At 39.2% G+C, this 19,472-nt stretch overlaps 1 protein-coding gene across 3 annotated transcripts in view; it reads left to right on the top strand.

Annotated features, from left to right (window-relative positions):
* Positions 1–19,472, top strand: part of LOC124804853 (D-threo-3-hydroxyaspartate dehydratase-like) — a 125,268-nt gene that overhangs the window by 86,790 nt on the left and 19,006 nt on the right. For all 3 annotated transcript variants that reach the window (XM_047265207.1, XM_047265209.1, XM_047265206.1), the window contains 3 exons: positions 4,859–5,173; positions 12,607–12,802; positions 17,147–17,252. In XM_047265207.1, coding sequence (XP_047121163.1) covers positions 4,859–5,173; positions 12,607–12,802; positions 17,147–17,252 — 617 coding nt within the window. The remainder of the gene's footprint in view (positions 1–4,858; positions 5,174–12,606; positions 12,803–17,146; positions 17,253–19,472) is intronic.

Genomic DNA, 19,472 nt, shown 5'->3' with positions numbered 1-19,472 from the left:
TGGCACTAGCTGCGCAGCATTTGTGCACCGCCGTCGTCAGTGTCAGCCAGTTTGCCGTGGCATACGGAGCTCCATCGCAGTCTTTAACACTGGTAGCATGCCGCGACAGCGTGGACGTGAACCGTTTGTGCAGTTGACGGACTTTGAGCGAGGGCGTATAGTGGGCATGCGGGAGGCCGGGTGGACGTACCGCCGAATTGCTCAACACGTGGGGCGTGAGGTCTCCACAGTACATCGATGTGGTCGCCAGTGGTCGGCGGAAGGTGCACGTGCCCGTCGACCTGGGACCGGACGCAGCGACGCACGGATGCACGCCAAGACCGTAGGATCCTACGCAGTGCCGTAGGGGACCGCACCGCCACTTCCCAGCAAATTAGGGACACTGTTGCTCCTGGGGTATCGGCGAGGACCATTCGCAACCGTCTCCATGAAGCTGGGCTACGGTTCCGCACACCGTTAGGCCGTCTTCCGCTCACGCCCCAACATCGTGCAGCCCGCCTCCAGTGGTGTCGCGACAGGCGTGAATGGAGGGACGAATGGAGACGTGTCGTCTTCAGCGATGAGTCGCTTCTGCCTTGGTGCCAATGATGGTCGTATGCGTGTTTGGCGCCGTGCAGGTGAGCGCCACAATCAGGACTGCATACGACCGAGGCACACAGGGCCAACACCCGGCATCATGGTGTGGGGAGCGATCTCCTACACTGGCCGTACACCACTGGTGATCGTCGAGGGGACACTGAATAGTGCACGGTACATCCAAACCGTCATCGAACCCATCGTTCTACCATTCCTAGACCGACAAGGGAACTTGCTGTTCCAACAGGACAATGCACGTCTGCATGTATCCCGTGCCACCCAACGTGCTCTAGAAGGTGTAAGTCAACTACTCTGGCCAGCAAGATCTCCGGATCTGTCCCCCATTGAGCATGTTTGGGACTGGATGAAGCGTCGTCTCACACGGTCTACACGTCCAGCACGAACGCTGGTCCAACTGAGGCACCAGGTGGAAATGGCATGGCAAGCCGTTCCACAGGACTACATCCAGCATCTCTACGATCGTCTCCATGGGAGAATAGCAGCCTGCATTTCTGCGAAAGGTGGATATACACTGTACTAGTGCCGACATTGTGCATGCTCTGTTGCCAGTGTCTATATGCCTGTGGTTCTGTCAGTGTGATCATGTGATGTATCTGACCCCAGGAATGTGTCAATAAAGTTTCCCCTTCCTGGGACAATGAATTCACGGTGTTCTTATTTCAATTTCCAGGAGTGTATATTCCTACAGTCCATGTTTCACTACCATACAATGCTCTGTGCTCCAAATATACATTCTCAGAAATTTATTCCTCAAATTAAGGTCCTTTTATGTTACTAGTAGACAGCTTATGGCTAGGAATGCTCTTTTTGCAAGTTCTTGTCTACTTTTTATGTCCACCTTCCTCCATCTGTCATGGGTATTTTGCTGCCTAGGTAGCAGAATCCCTTTACTTCATCTACTTCATGATCACCAATTCTGATGTTTAGCTTCTCACTGTTCTCATTCCTGTTACTTCTCATTACTTTTGTCTTTCTTCAATTTACTCTCAATCCATATTTTATACTCGTTAGATTGTTCATTCCATTCAGCAAATCCTGTAATTCTTCTTCACTTTCACTGATGATAGCAATGTCATCAGTGAATATTATCAATTATATTCTTTCACCTTGAATTTTAATTCCTCTCCTGAAACATTTTTTTTTCCCTATCCATCATTGCTTCTTCGATGTATAGATTGAACATTAGGGGTGAAAGACTACATCCCTGGCTTACACCCTTTTTAATCTGAGCACTTCATACTTGATCTTCCACTCTTATTATTCCCTCTTGGTTCTTGTACATATTGTGTATTACCCATATTTCCCTATAGCTTACCCCTATTTTTCTCAGAATTTTGAACATTTTGCACCATTTTACATTGTTGAATGCTTTCTCCAGGTCAACAAATCCTATGAATGTGTCTTGATTTTTCTTTAGTCTTGCTTCCATTAACAACAGCAATTTCAGGATTGCCTCTCTCGTGCCCTTAGCTTCCATAAAGCCAAACTGATTGTCGTTAAAAACATCCTCAATTTTCTTTTCCATTCTTCTGTATACTATCCTTTCAGAAATTGGGATGCATGAGCTGTTAAGCTGATTGTGTGACAGTTCTCACATTTGTCGAATCTTGAACTCTTCGGAATTGTGTGGATGTTATTTTTCCGAAAGTCACATGGTATATTGCCAGCCTCTCCCATTTACACACCAATGTGAGTAGTCATGATTTTAGAAATGCTGATGGAATGTTATCTGTACTTTTCTTCTAACTTGATTTTAAGTCTTCCAGAGCTCTTTTAAATTCTGATTCTAATATTGGATCCCCTCTGTCTTCTATACTGACTGCAGTTTCTTCTTTTATCACACAATCAGACTGGTCCTTCCCCTCATAGAGGCCTTCAGTGTATTCTTTTCACCTATCAGCTCTTTCTCCTCTGCATTTAACAGTGGAATTCCTGTTGCACTCTTACTGTTATCACCCTTGCTTTAAATTTCACCAAATGTTGTTTTAACTTTCCTATATGCTGAGTCAGTCCTTCTGACAATCATTTCGCTTTTGATTTCTTCACATTTTTCATGTAGCCATTTCACCTTTCTTCCCTACACTTCCCATTTATGTAATTCTTACTTGACTTGCATTTCTGTATTCTGGAGTTTCCTTGAACATTTTTGTATTTCCTTCTTTCATTGGTCACATGAAGTATTTCTTGTGTTATCCATGGTTTCTTCTTAGTTACCTTCTTTGTACCGATGGTTTCCTTTCCAGCTTCTGTGATTGCCCATTGCCCTTTTTAGAAATGCCAATTCCACTTCAACTAAACTGCCTACTGAACTATACCATATTATGGTATCTATAGTCTCAGATAACTTCAAGTGTACCTCTTCATTCATTAGTACTTCTGTATTCCACTTCTTTGTGCATTGATTCTTTGGTGCAATGACATTTTAATTGTTTGCATTACATTTTTTGTGTTCACATGTGAATTTGGTATTGAAAAGTTTTGTACACAGTGCTGTCGAGCAGTTCATTGAATTCATTGACTTTAAGCTGTGGTTATGCATTTCACTGTCATGTGCGAAAAATGTAGCTTCTTGTTCTAGCAACTGCCTACCCAGAACAGTTACTGTTTTTAAGTTGATGCAGGAGTCACTTCATTCTTTATTCCTTAGTCCTTTTGTATGCCACTTTGCGCACTGACTCTCCCTGACAAGTCTATTAAACTTCAGCCTACTCTTCATCACTACTAAATTTTGATCTGAGTTTATATCTGCTCCCAGGTACGCCTTACAACTCAATATCTGCTTTCAGAATCTCTCTATGATCATGATGTAATCTAACTGAAATCGTCCCTTATCTCCTGTCATTTTCCAAGCATACCTCCTCCTCTTGTGATTACTGAACAGAGTATTCACCATTACTAGCTGAAATTTATTACAGAACTCAATTCATCTTTCTCTTCTCTCATTCCTAGTACCAAGCCAATGAAATGAAATGGTCATATGGCATTGTTGGCCGCCAAGTGCAAGTCTTATTTCATTCGGTGCCACATTGGGCGACTTGTGGCCAATAATGAGGATGAAATGATGATGAGAACAACACGATACCCAGTCCATGAGTGGAGAAACCTCTGACCCAGCTGGGAATTGAACCGGGGCCAAATACATGGGAGGCAAGCATGTTACCAACCAGCTAAGCAGACACCAAGCCAGTACTCTCCCATAATCCTTGCTTCTGCTCCTTCCCCTACATCCACATTCCAGTCCCCAATGACTATTAGATTTTCATTTCCCTTTACACACTGACTTATCCATTCAGCACCTTCATATACTTTCTCTATCTCTTCATCTTTGGTTTACGATGTTGACATGTATACCTGAACTATCGTTGTTGGCACTGGTTTGCTGTTGATTCTGGTGAGAACCACCCTATCACTTAACTGTTCATAGGAACTCATTCTTTATCCTACATTCCTTTTCATAATGAATCCTACTTCCACTCTGCCATTTTCTGCTGCTGTTGATATTACTAACAAGAAATCGTTGTCTTCTTTCCATTTCACTTCACTGACCCACACTACATCTAGAGTTAGCCTTAGCATTTCCCTTTCAGATTTTCTAGCTTCCCTACCACATTCTGACTAATGCATTCCACTCTGTGACTTGTAGAACATTATCCTTTCTTTGGTTATTCGATCTTTTTCTTATGGTCACATCCTTGGCAGCACCTACTGGAGATCTGAATGGGGGACCAAGCCTGAAAGTTTTGACAATGTAAAGATCATCATGACACGTTTTCAGTTACAGGCCACATGTCCTGTGGATACATATTATGTGTGTTTAATGCAGTGGTTTCTGTTACCTTCTGCACCCTCATGTCGTTGATCACTGATGATTCTTCTGCCTTTAGGGGCAGTTTCCCACCCTAAGGACAAGAAAGTACCCTGAAACTCTGTCTGCTTCTCAGCCCTCTTTGACAAGGCTGTTGGTGGAATGAGGGATGACTTCTTATGCTGGAAACCTTCGGCCAGCACTGCTGATGACTTTTGTCCAGAATTTAACTGGTGGCTTGGTTTGAACCCGAAAAAGTAACTGGAAAAGGTTGGGCTTGGTTCCTGGTGCTTTTGTTCCCAATTAATATCCAGAGTAAAGAAATTATTGCTGTCATTTTTGTGTAGTCATGAAAATGTTTATTTCTATAGTCGTTATTCGTAATTTATTTTATTGATTTTATGCATTTGCTGTATCTTATACATGATGTGAACTCCTGTTTTTCTTCCAACATAGCTGGTGTTCGGTGGTCTGACACAGAAATGGCTGTAGCAATATGTAAAGCCCTTCAGCCATCAGTGAAGCTTCAGGGATTGTATGCTCACTGTGGAGATTCATATCACACGAGCTCACTAACAGAGGTGTCAGCTGTGCGCAATCGTGCAGCTGAGCGTGTAGTGAAACTTAGTGAGGAGCTTGTGCAGAGGGGTTTTGCATGCCCAATCATTTCTATTGGATCCACACCATCAATGAGTGCCAGTGTAAATGCTGAAGACCACAAAGTTTTGCAGAAGCTTAACGAGGCACATGTAGGGAATTATGTATTCTATGGTGAGTATTTATACGGGGTGAACAAGAACTCCAACAAACTTTCAGCTCATAGCTCTTAAGACATTCATTTTAGAACCATATTTACTAAAAATTTCTCTTGTTTTTGTTCATATTACTACCTCTCAAAAATATGGAAAGCAAGGAGCTCTCAGTGGAAGAGATGTGTGTCATGGTAGCAAAGATGAACAAGTGCTCACAGCTTTTATGGTATATGCTTTTTGGAGCACATGTTTATTGGACATTTCTTTTTAGGTCATATACTATCACATCTGAAAGTTTGTCAGTGTAATTTTTGTTTATGCTGGGCATTTTAAAGTCCACATTTACTGGACATTTCTTTTTAGGATACATACTACCACCTCTGAAAGTTTGTCAGTGCAATTCTGCTTTACACTGTATAGTTAAGGAGAAACTTTTGCAGCTTGAAAAAAGTACCATCCCCCCCCCCCCCCCCCCTACTTCCCCCATTTCCACAGATATACTTTTAGAATAATGAGAAACCTCATACCATGTTTCAGCTGACCATTATGCTGTTAAGTTGTAATGAAATGATAAAAACTAAATGGTGAAAGGAAAATTTTGAAGTGTGTTTTACATGTATAGGCCAGCGATAATATTTAAAATACCCTAGTTTTGCAAAATCTAATTTATACATGTCCCAGGATAATATTTATATGGATTAGAGGATTTTGTTTACTTCTTGTATCACTTTATTTTAAAACATAGCTACACAACTAAAAAAATTACAAAAATAATCATTTATATGGAAATTAGTTCAGCAGGTAATTTACTTGGAAAATAACCAGATCAGTGAATGATAATGGCAACAGTGAATGATAATGGCAACTATGTTGGAGGAATAAAAACTACTTTTTACCATCATAATTATAGCCATCTTCAGTGCAGTATTAGCAGCACCTTGATTCTCTCTTCCAAAACAACAACTCAATCTCCTTCCAAATTTTCTTTTGTTTTCTTTAGGCATAAGACAAACGTCACAGATACAATTACACTCACAGATTCAGTCCCAGTTAGCAACCGAGCAGCTTCAACCACCTACCTATTTATAAAAAAAATCAAGCAATCATCTTATTATTATATATTGTTGTTTATAATAAATCATTTTATTACTAACAAATGGAAAATCCAGGATGGAATAACAACAATATTATGAAAAGGACTGATTGATACTCACAATATAGAGGGGACACTGAGTTGTAGACAGGCACGACAAAAAGAGTGCTATACATCTGACCTTTCAGGCAAAATGCCATTTTCTACAGTAAAAAAACACATACAAATTTACACAAGTACAAATCACACACATACAGGGTGACAATTATTGAACTACATGAAAAAAAATATTCAACATGTAAATGTCACTACAGATATTCAGATCTAGGTTATGACATGTTTCATATGCCTGCCATCATTGGTGATGGTGTGGTGCAGATGAATAGCAAAATTCTGTACGACCCGCTGAAGTGTCGGAACGTTGATGCTGTTGATGACCTCCTGAACAGCTGTTTTCAGCTCAGCAATGGTTTTGGGGTTATTGCTGTACACTTTGTCTTTGATAAAGCCCACAAAAAAGAGTCACATGTGTTCGGCTATGGAGGATATGGCAGCCAATTGAGGCCCATGCCAGTGGCCTCTGGATGCCCCAGAGCCAGAATGCAGTTCCCAAAATGCTCCTCTGGGACTTCGCTGTTCTGCTATGACAGGGTCAATCTCCATCTTGCCTTAACCACGTCTTGTCAAAATCAGAGTCACTTTGAATAATGGAGATGAAATTATCTTCCAAAACCTTCACAGTGTTCAGCAGTCACAGTGCCATCAAGGAATATTGCACTGATTATTCCATGACTGAACATGGCACACCACACAGTCACCCGTTCAGGCAACATGAAATGCTGGTTCTCAGCCCCCCAAATGCGTTAATTTTGCTTACTGACTTACCCATCCAAATGAAAGTGGGCATTGTTGCTAAACCAAACCATATTCACATCAAAGTCCTGTTTGTCAATTTTGTGGACAACAGTGTTGGCAAAACACAACTGCTGTTCCATGGCCCTGTGGCGTAATGGCTGATGGGTTTGAATTTTGTATAGGAAGAGATGCAGGTCTTCAGCAACAAATTGTCACAGTGTCTTCCAGTTGATTCCCACCTGTTGTGCAGCTCGTCTGATCGATTTCCTGGGGCTGGTTTGAAACACAGTGCACATCTTCTCAATGTTTTCGAGCATTTTCACCCTTTTTGGATGACTGGTATTGCCAACACTGTCATCACGAACACTACCCATTCTCTCAAACTTCTGAATGTTAGTACACTTGGACTGGTTGTCTTCAGTTTAATCTTGATCTAGAACTTCATTTGAGCCACAGTTGGGCTGTTATTGCTCATATAGTAGGCCTTCACAAGTGCCCATCATGCCCCATGCCCAACTGTGCAGTTTGAATGTCCTAACACAAACTGTTCAGAAGTTATGATGATTTTATTTCATGTAGTTCAATAATTATCACTCTGTATGAGCACTATCTCAAGTCATGAAGCCATACTGCATACAGCAACTGCACCTGATGGGGGAACAATATGTAGGTGGTGAGGGTAAGGAGGAGGCTAAGGTGGGGAGATGGAGTGATAGCATGGTAGGGGTGAGGTAAGGTGTGGTGTTGCTGGTGATTGGGAGGTCTGATGTAGAAAGAGGTAGTGATAGAGCCATCCTTGAGGTGGAGGTCAACGTCAAGGAAGGTGACTTGTTGGGTTGAGGATGCATTTATGAAGTGAACAGGGGAGAGAGAATGCATTGAGCTTTCTGGATAGTTAGAAGGATTCTTCTAGGTGGCCCATGAACAGGTTGGCATTGGATTGTGCCATGTGGGTGTCTAGTGCCTTATTATTGATTTCTTTGTGAGTGATGCCTTCAAAGGAGAATTAATTGTGGGCGAGGATATAGTTGGTCTTGGTGTCTAGGGAGGAGGTTGTAGGTGTGAAGTCAGTTGGACATTGGGAAAGGTAGTGTTCAGTAGCAGCATTGGGGATGTTAGTGTAGAGGGAGGTGGCATCAATAGTGAAGAGCAGGGTGCTGGATGGTAAAGGAACAGGAACAGTGGAGAGTCAATGGACGAAATAGATGGTGTCTTCTATATAGGAGGGTGAATTACAAGTAACAGCTGATGTTGGTCCAAATGAGCAAAGATTCTCTCAGTGGGGGCACAGTAAATGTCCGCTATGGTGTGTCCTGGGTGGTTGGGTTTATAGGCTTTAGGAAGTCGTAGAAGATGGTGGTGGTGGTGGGGATGATGAAGATGATGATGATGATGATGATGATGATGATGATGATGAAGTCCCACATACTCCGTAACAGAGTGTCGGGACGATGCGGGAGACCCGCACCGCCATACTAGGCAAGGTCCTAGTGGAGGTGGTTTGCCATTGCCTTCCTTCGACTATAATGAGGATGAATGATAAGGATGAAGATGACACAACAACACCCAGTCATCTCGAGGCAGGTGAAAATACCTGACCCCGCTGGGAATCGAACCCGGGACCCCGGGCTCAGTAAGCGAGAACACTACCGCGAGACCACAAGCTGAGGACTAGTTAGGAGTGTGGAGAGTGGTAGGGGTGAGGAGAGAGATACACTCAGGGGAGATGCTCTGAGATGGGCATAAGTATCTGAGGAGAGACTGGAGACTATGTTGGATTTCTGGAATGGGGTCACTATAGCAACATTTGTAGGTGGACAAATATGACAGCTGGTGGAGTCCTTCCACCAGGTAATCCATACAGTTCAAAACCACAGTGGTGGTGCCTTTGTCGGCAGGTATGATTGTGAGGTTGGGATCAGTTGTAGGTGGTGGACTGTGGTTCTTTCTGCAAATGTTTCAGCTGCCTTTTTCCACAAGTGTATTTTAATTATCTCTTTCATCTCCTTGTGCAATTTATTGTACTTTTCTCCCTGATAGGAAATGCTATTTTGAGTTTTTTGATAGTTTTTCTTTGGTAATGTGAGTCCAAATTTCTTCTTGGTCCATGCTTGTGCGTTACTGAAATACTTATTAATATTGTTCTAAAATACACAACAAATTGGGGGTTCTATTCACTTGGTGCAGAAAATATACCCTGTTTTATAAATATATGTCAATGGAAAGACTCAACATCTGAAAACATAATTTAATATGGATAAAACATGAATACAATTTTTAAACTGTAGGAAAGTACTGTAAGAACAATAACTTGATGTAGTGGTGATGTAAAGGACTCTTCACAAAACTTATTGTATCATATTTTATTATCACACGTTTTATCATATATCATACTAAATCTATCCATATTAAATGGATGTAGTATGATATATGATAAAATGTATGGTAATAAAATATGATATGGTAAGTTTTGTAAAGAGTTCTTTACATCACCACTACATCAAGTTATTATTCTTACAGTACTTTCCTAAAGTTTAAAAATTGTATTCATGTTTTATGCCTTTGATCCCCAGAAAGAACCACACAGCTAAAAAGTGATTGCAAATAGGAATAGTATGTCAGCACAAGACATGAACTGTTCCAGACTGATGACAGAACCCTAGGAAAAAGTTCTTATCCATTGTCAGCAACAGAATTACTCTGTTTATCATTTCTTACTGTTAACCATATTAATTTTATTACTCCAACAACTGTGGCCATTAGTAAGCTATTAATTGAAATCCATAAACTTCAGAACATCAGACCTACAGTTAGCACATGTGTTGGCAGACAAAATAAAACAGATAGCACAAAAACTGACCTGTTCTTTACTGGAAATTGTAACCCGTTACCCCCATCCCCACCATGTAATTTTAAGTTAATTGTCTGTATTTATAAGGATTTGCTATCAGGCATTGGGTAAGGTTTACAACAGCCATGATTGCACAATGAGATAAACTGTAGCCTAATTGATGTGTGTGTTATCATTTGCTGCAAAATTAATCATAAAATATGACTTCCAATGACAGAAATCCACCTAACCATGTCACTTTTTCAGTTTGATAAAATCACCAAATTAAAAAATCATTCTCTTTGGAAAAGCATATTGGTTGCAATATGTGTACATACAGGTTATGAACCTAAGGGTTGTTTTTTTAAAAAATACAGGTTGTTCACCCTGTGATGATAAGTGGACTTGTTCATATTAGGCCAAGCCTTCTATGCATGCCTATCCTTTACATGATACACTGTACCAGAGCAATGTTATACATTGTGGCAGACTGTCCTGCCCTTAAAAATCCTTGATAAACATCAATGTCAGCTGCAGCTTATACCAACACAAATTACACAATAATGTGCTGGACCAGTTTTACATTTATCTATATTGCCACCATAACATCAGCAAGTCATGTTGATACATATTCGCTGTGCACTGGCTGAACATAAAATCTCATTCCCGAAAATTGAAGCTCAGAGTTGTGATGCAGTGAAGCTGTTGAGGAAGGCTGATTTCTATTTAATAAACCAGGTGGCACAATAATTAGGTATGCTGCATGGAATGTGATTCAGCCTCTATCTTGTAGTCCAGATTTAGGATTCCCCAGTCTTCCTTGCTTCATTAAAGTGAATGCTGGGATAATTCTTCCGTAAAGGAAGTGACCAATCCCTGTTTGGTTCGACCTTGTGGGCTCTTTCAACCTTTTGGTCCATATATAATGACCATCTCTATAAAGTCTTAAAATCTATTTTCCTCACATTCATTTGAGGAACACTTAAAATATAGGTTTTTCTATAATGATTATGAATTTAAAATACCATTTTAAGTCCATTTCTATGTCTTATTTTGACTTTATTTCTGGTGATGGACATAACATTACTTGCTCAGAAAAAGGAAGTGATGGTGGTGGGAGGGTTGATAAATTCTCTTACAGGAATTGTTGAAAAATTTTCTCATAGGGATTGTTGAACAGGAGAACTCTGCAATGTAACAAAATCTGATTTTGGCATTGTGAGCTGAGTGCTTGCTTATGCTCTGACCTGCACAAAATATTGACTCTGTTATCTGGCCTAGGGAGCTCAATGCGGCAGAAGCTGCACAGTTGTCAGTTTCCCTTCTGTAGTTCACTGACTGTTTATTTTGACTGTTTGTTGTATAATCATGTTTGTACATTAGCCTGCTTAAAAACAGTGAACATGGCAGTATTAATTAAACTGCATGAGAGAAATGCTGATCTACAAGATGATTTAATCAACTCGGAGGTTAAAACTTCTCAAAAACTCTCTTTATTTGTCCGGAATCACAACAGAATTTGCCATTCATGTCACATGTATATTATCTCCATGCACTTAACACCAACTCCCTTCCAGCCTGCAAAAGTAAGATCCATTGATTGCTTCCCATCCCTGCCTGTATAAACACACAGCTTTCCCTGACTACCATTGAAATAACAAACAATTGCATGTTAACAATGAGAATTCAAAATTGGCTCTCTTCACATATTAGTGTTGTAAATCAATAGATGTGTCTCTTTATTCTGCTTCTAACAAAATTAAATTATACTTGATTACTACATAGGTGCATGCACAATTAATTAAACAATGTAATAGTTTCTCATGTTATCTACTTTGATACTGTGGTACCTTAATAAAACCATGGGATTACATTAAATTGAGGCAAGAACCACTACCTTTCATGCGGTATATGGATTATCTGAGAGGATCTAACTATTTTTATGAGTCAAATGTTAGACCATCCCTTTTTATTAATGGTAAGGTGGTTGAATGGGACAAAGGGAGGGGGTTGGACTAAGGGACTAAACACTAAGGTCATCAGTCTCTTGATTCCAAGAATGATGTGTCCAGAAGTAGAGATGTCCACAGAGGATGTGAGCAGATCTAGTCGGGAAAAGGATAAAAATGTAATGGACATAAAAAGCAAGATGACAGAAATAGGGAAGTCAGCAGGTGGGGCTCCCTGGGTCTTTTCCTGAATGCTTTTGCAGGTACGTAGAGCTGGAATCAGTCAGTAGGTCTTGGTTGGCTCTAAAACATGTTGTATAGGATTTAATTTATTTATTTACAGGGTGACCTTAACAATTTAATGACTGTAAGAAAGTCTTTAATTATACCATATTCCATAGCCAAATACAGATATCAAAAGTATAACACTTGGTGAAACTAATACTTACTCTTTTTAAAATCTTTCATTTGACAGTCACATCAATACCACAAACACAATAAAAGTTATCAATTTCATAAGATTATTGATTATAGAACTCCTTTAGTATAACTTTCTAGTGTATTTGAATTTGGTTGAGAATGAATGAGTTCTTCTGGATGTACTGGTACATTTAGCTTCATTAATGTCTACAGATTTCAGTGATTTCCACTTTTTGTGTAAGATTGCTTGCAAATTTTCTTTCGCATTATCTGAGAAAACATACAAAAATGCACTCTGTTTTCAGATCTTCAGCAGGCATCTCTGCATTCATGTACCTTGGATGATGTGGCTTGTAGGGTTATGACTCGTGTTATTGGTCATTACCCACATCGAAAACAGATGCTTATTGATTGTGGATTCACTGGGCTAACCAAACAAGGACTGAATGCTAATAAATTTGTTGCAGGATATGCCCTATTTGAGAATCATCCAAATCTAAAGTAAGTGGTTGTTTGTGTGACTTACATGAGATAACCAGGGCAAGAATTAGCTCTTCCAATGAAGTAATGTGTGTGTGTGTGTGTGTGTGTGTGTGTGTGTGTGTGTGTGTGTGTGTGTGCACTGCATTGTGGCTTGTGCACATGCCTGTGTGTGAATGTTTGGGGGGGGGGGGGGGTTGTAGGTGGCAAGTCTCTCTCTCTCTCTCTCTCTCTCTCTCTCTCTCTCTCTCTCACACACACACACACACACACACACACACACACACACACACACACACACATTGTGGGTGTATGTTCACATATATGCCTGAATGTGCATATTTAAGTTTTAGGCAATGGAAAATCCAGGATGGAATGTAACAGTACCAGAGAAGGAAAGTTGCTACTCACCATATAGCGGAGATGCTAAGTCGTGACAGGCATGACAAAAAGATTCACACAATTATAGCTTTCGGCCATTAAGGCCTTTGTCAGCAGTATAACACAGATGCGTGCGTGCGAGCGGGCGTGCGCACGCACATGCACATGCACACGCACACTCACACACACACACACACACAACACACACACACACACACACACACAAACGCAACTTGCACACACATCTGCAGTGGTGACTGGGTGGGGGTAAGGAGGATGCTGGAGTGGGGAGGGGGAGGATAGTATGGTGGGAGTGGCAGACAGTGAAGTGTTGCAGTTTAGACGGAGGGCAGGAGAGAAGGTGTGGAGGGGGTAAGTAGCAGAAAGGAGAGAAATAAAAAGAAATTAAAAGACTGGGTGTGGCCGTGAAATGATGGCTGTGTAGTGCTGGAATGAGAACAGGGGGGGGGGGGGGGGGGGGCTGGATGGGAGAGGACAATGACTAACAAAGGTTGAGGCCAGGAGGGGTACGGGAACATAGGATGTATTACACGGAAAGTTCCCACCTGCGCAATTCAGAAAAGCTGGTGTTGGTGGGGAGGAATTGCACATACATTTCTGTGTGATGTAGTTACTGTATGTTTTCAATGCAACTTTGACGCAAGGACACTGAAAATGTATGTGTGCAGTTTGTTTCATAATAAATAAGCATCATTTTTATTTTCTAAGATGCCACATTTGTTTCTTTTCGACTATATAAAACACTGTTAAAAATAACAAATGGTTGCAAACATAGAAACTGCTTTACTGCTCTTTAATGTCTCAGGTATAGCTTGTTCACTGTGTGTATATAGTATTGCAAATTTTATGTTCACCAAATCAAATGTTGTAGACAAAAACTGCCAGCACCATATTATTGCAAATCTTTTGTTCGCCAAATCAAATGTAGTTTGACTCAACTGCTAAAAATTTTTTTTATCTAAAACAGTTACATTAGTTTATATCTAAAAACACAGATGATGTGACTTACCAAACGAAAGTGCTGGCGGGTTGATAGACACACAAACAAACACAAACATACACACAAAATTCAAGCTTTCGCAACCAACCGTTGCTTCGTCAGGAAAGAGGGAAGGAGAGGGAAAGACGAAAGGATGTGGGTTTTAAGGGAGAGGGTAAGGAGTCATTCCAATCCCGGGAGCAGAAAGACTTACCTTAGGGGGGAAAAAGGACAGGTACACACACACACACACACACACACACACACACACACACACACACACACACAGATATCCATCCGCACATACACAGACACTGTGTATGTGCGGATGGATATGTGTGTGTGTGCGAGTGTATACCTGTCCTTTTTTCCCCCTAAGGTAAGTCTTTCCGCTCCCGGGATTGGAATGACTCCTTACCCTCTCCCTTGAAACCCCCATCCCTTCGTCTTTCCCTCTCCTTCCCTCTTTCCTGACGAAGCAACGGTTGGTTGCGAGAGCTTGAATTTTGTGTGTATGTTTGTGTGTCTATCAACCTGCCAGCACTTTCGTTTGGTAAGTCACATCATCTTTGTTTTTAGATATATTTTTCCCACGTGGAATGTTTCCCTCCATATATTCATATCAGTTACATTAGTTTGAATTTTGTTTTCAACATTTAAAATGTTTTGGTCTAAACTGGTAATGTTTTGTTCCATTTTTCCTGCTAAGACCTTCTGTTCAGTTCTGATGTCATAACATTTTTTGATTGTCTTGCTGATTCACTTTCTAGCTCATTTTCCAAAACAAAAAATTTGTTTTCGAAAACGTCAACTTCTTCATTCACACTTATTAATCCTTCTGACAACCATATTTTAGCTCTGAAGCCTGATTACTAAGTTGGTTTATTTGATATTGTACCATATCCATTTTAAAATTGTTTTCAGTTTTCAAGTCATTTACTTATTCTTGTAGTGAAGTAAATTTTTTGGTTAACTGATCATTAACTGCACTAAATATGCTATTGTTATCTGTCTTCGTTTCCTTTAGCTCTGCCAAAATTAACTGTGAGATATCAGAGGGGAATAAGATTTACAATAAACTTTTTACTTATCTTCTTTTCTCTTAGTTGGCTCCAGTTCTTCATGTCTAGGGGATAATTCTTGAAGCTGAAATTTTTGACATTACAGGTACTCGGAGTTACAATTGACATATTAATTTCTGAAGTAAGCCTTCTTTGTACTTTCTGTTTGCATGATAATTTTATTCTTTCACGTTTTTCTGTATCACACTGTCTTTACAATTTCCACTTCAACAAAGCCAAAAATTACATTGTTCTTCCGAAAAATAAAAACACATCACAGGCATGCCAACTACGACTTCACTCTGCGGTACTAACAATGTTTCAAAGAGTTCACAAATTCTCTTGACAAATGAATTTATATTATTATTATATAAATGAATTCAGAAGTAAACATAACAATTAGTGTCACATTGTGTAATTAATAATAGAAATTTTAATTGTGTTGAATATTTTGTAATTTTAAATGTTTCTAAAACAAAATAATTTCAACTGTACATACTTACAGAGCTATTACATATCAATTGTAACAACGAATATAAAGTAATTTCTTTTTATGGATTTTAGTCTGAAATATAATACAGTGTTTAAAATACCATATGAGATAATATTAACCTATTCAAAATTTGAAAAGAAATATTTTTGGTATCAGTTACTTCTGTTGAGGAAAGGTGTCCCTTTACACCTTCATTTCTAAACCTATCTCTGTTTGCTCTCCGAGGAAAGAACTAACAGCTTCAAGAACTTGGAGAAGTTTTTTCAATTTTAAATGCATCCCTCAGCAATACTGGAATTTCATTATCTAAAGGTAAGAACTGACCAGCAATTCCGTCTTCTTGTAATTTTACAGTTTTCTCAAATGAATTCTCCATTTGGTGTATGTTCTTAATTTGCAACATAACTTAACCAACTGTAAGTAACTGTAACTTTTTAGTTCCCTTTTGATTCAGTATCATCATTTGCAATATAACTCAATCAGTTGTAAGTAATTATTTTTCACAGTATTCTCCAATAATCTATCGAAAATAATGATCATCTAGCATATTGCTTCTTCCTCCTTCCAGATCAGACGTACAAAGAATTCTATCTTTGCACTCACAATATTGCTTATTAAAATAGCAATGTTTCTGAGTCCTAAATCACCTTAAACAGTCAGTACACACTGTGTTAAGCATATAATTATGAATTATTTAATAATACTATTAAATATTTGATTATATAGCAGAAATAAAATTTTATAAGAAACTATGTCAACAGCTACACCAGTGAACTCTACTGTCTCCAGGTTGTTAACAATATTTCCTTTTTCAATATAAACTAGACTATAATTGTATGAATCAACATTTTTCTGATCTATGGGTCTTAAGTAAAATTTATAGAATTATAACTATTCCAGCAACTATAGCACAGTTATCTCTGACTTAATGTGTCTCTACAGGAATAGTCTTTTAAAGTCTTTTGCATGAATTTTTCTGAGAAGAGCCAACGTGAGAATGAATAGGATGCCTGTAAACTGAATGAAATTGATTCTTCTGTTTATTATTCTTCGAAAAGGGAATCTATATGCACTGAAAATTGAGTTAATTCATAAAAAGAATTATGTGTACAAGATACAGTTCAGAAATCTGTATTCCAAACAAGGTCCAGCCCAAGTCATGTCACAGTTCCATCTAGCACAAATAGAGTCGACTGGCTCTGAATTGACTTATATGCAATACAATAAAATAAAATAAAAATCTAGCATGATCTTTTCAGAGAGTATGCCTGAAGATCAGCGCCATCTGAGTAGTCGGACAACAGTGGTCAGTAGTAATGTCGCACCAGAAATTTGTTTTCCACAGTAACATCAGTTGGCGCCACTACAATTATGATATCTTTCTACTTTTCTTCTTCCCTTCTCACTGACCTTGATTATTATTGTTCCAGGTTAATTGAAATGTCACAAGAAGTGGGCAAAGTTGAAGGTGTTGATGGTAACCTAGATTTCGATCGATACCCAGTTGGAACTGAACTGTTACTGTACCCTTACCATGTAAGTATATGAAATGAAATACAACAATTTTTGGAGAGAATGAAGGAAATTTTTTTTTATAAAATTCTTAAAATACGTCTTGTTGTTCATCATTCCAAAGACTGGTTTGATGTAGCTCTCCTTGCTGGTCCTTCTTGTGCAAGCCTCACCAAGTCCAAATAAGTACTGCAGTTTACATCCACTTGACCCTGTTTCCTGTATGAAGTCTGTTCAAAAAATTTCAGAACATACGTAATTTTGTGCCAATCATGTGTTGGAGTGTAAAGCAGTTGGCATCCTTGCACACACTTGTGTTTAATGTGTAACTGCTGGAAGTTTCATTGTTGTATGTCTGTTAGTTATTGTTCAGTGATGTATTGAGCAGAATGTTGTCTCACACAGTTTGCAAATTTCTAGATGATAAAGTTAGAGGAGCAATGCATCCGCATTAAATTTTGTGTGAAACTCCAGAAAATCTTTACAGAGGCACAACAAATAATGCAGGAAGCCTATAGTGAATGAATGCTTAAGCCATACTCAGTGTTATGAATGGTTCAGAGGGTTTAAAAATAGCTGGACGAAAGTTAAAGTTGACCCTTGTTTAGGATGCCCTTTGATGTCTACCAGTGATGCTCATGTCAGGAATGTCAATGAAATTGTGCATGCTAATCGAAAACTGACCGTATGAGAGATTGTGGAAGCATTTCAGTTGGATCATGTCATGAAACGTGAGAAGGAAATGGCCTGAAATGTGATGAGACAATTCATGGCTCTCGCATTATGATAACGCACCCACACATTCATGATTCTCCAGACCAGCCACCTGCGGACATTATTTTTTAAAACCAATTGAAGGGACAAAGATTTGCAACGATAGACAAGATAAAAGAAAATTCGCACATGGCACTTCATGCGATCCAGCAAGAGGCATACCAAGACTGCTTCTGGAAGTGAAAATGGTATTGGGAGTGGTGTATCAATTGTGGAGTAGAGTGTTTGGAAGGAGATCATGTACAATAAGTAAAAGGTAAGTGTAGAAAAAAAATTGTGTACAAAGTTCTGGAATTGTTTGAACAGACCTCATATTCATCTCTTGGTTTCCCTCTGCAGTTTTTGCGCCCACGCTTCCCTTCAATATCAAATTAAAAATTCTTTGATGCCTCAGAATGAGTCCTGTCAACCAGTCCCTTCTTTCAGTCAAGCTGTACCATAACTTCCTTTTTTCCCCATTTTGGTTCAGTATCTCCTCATTAGTTATTTGATCTATACATCTAATTGTTGGCATTCCACATCTATTTATCTATGCCAGTCACTGATCTTCTTCATACCACAAGGACTACAATCAGGGTCTGATGCAATGAAAACCTCCAGTTGTCTTACAAAATTAAAGAAAGATGCTATGCCACAGAGGTACCCAATCTCCCATCACGTCCCTGGTACCAAAACTGGAGATAAGACAGAAACTTTATAGTGACGATGGCATAACTTCGATTCAATTACAGGAGATCCTGGCAATATCTCTACCACCTCTGAATGACCCCATCTTCTTCATGTAAATGCAGCTGTGGGGAAGATGTTTGACATTTTCTTTGGGTGCCCCAGAAGGCATCAGGAAACTATAAAACTGATACAGGACATGATCATTTCTGGCAATGCTTTATGGACAATAATTGAAACACTTTTCACAACAGAAGACAAAAAACTGTATGCGCTCTTATATGATTTCATAACAGAGGTTCAAATAAGAATATAGGAAAATAGAATTTTTTTACATTATAATACACATAAATTTTAATTTGCTTAGATCATTGACTTAAGTTCAGTTTCAATGGACATAACATATAATTGTTGTTTTTTATGGTTCTGTGGCTGGCTGTATGGGTAATGCCAAAAAGCCATTAAAAAAAGGTGTAGTTCCAGACAAATATCTTCAAAGTAGACTTCCTAACACCTAAATTTGTAGCAGATGTTAAAGAGTCCTCTTTTTCAGAAGTTGTTTCCTTGTATAGGCAATATTTATTTTATATCCTCTCTACTTCAGTTACTTTAACTCATCTACTACGTTTAGAATCTCATTTCTTAATTTAATTCCTTAAGAATTACCTGAATTAGTTTACCTACAAATTGCCTGAGTTAATTTATCTACATTCCATTACCTTTGTTTTACTTTTGTTGATGCTCATTTCATGACCTTGTTTAAAGGTGCTACCCATCCTGTTCTACTGCTCTTTCAACGCTGTT

The sequence above is a fragment of the Schistocerca piceifrons genome, chromosome 7, assembly GCF_021461385.2.
Source record: "Schistocerca piceifrons isolate TAMUIC-IGC-003096 chromosome 7, iqSchPice1.1, whole genome shotgun sequence".
Classification (NCBI taxonomy): domain Eukaryota; kingdom Metazoa; phylum Arthropoda; class Insecta; order Orthoptera; family Acrididae; genus Schistocerca; species Schistocerca piceifrons.
Note: the sequence above shows the minus strand (reverse complement) of the source record. Positions and strands in the feature narration are given on the sequence as shown.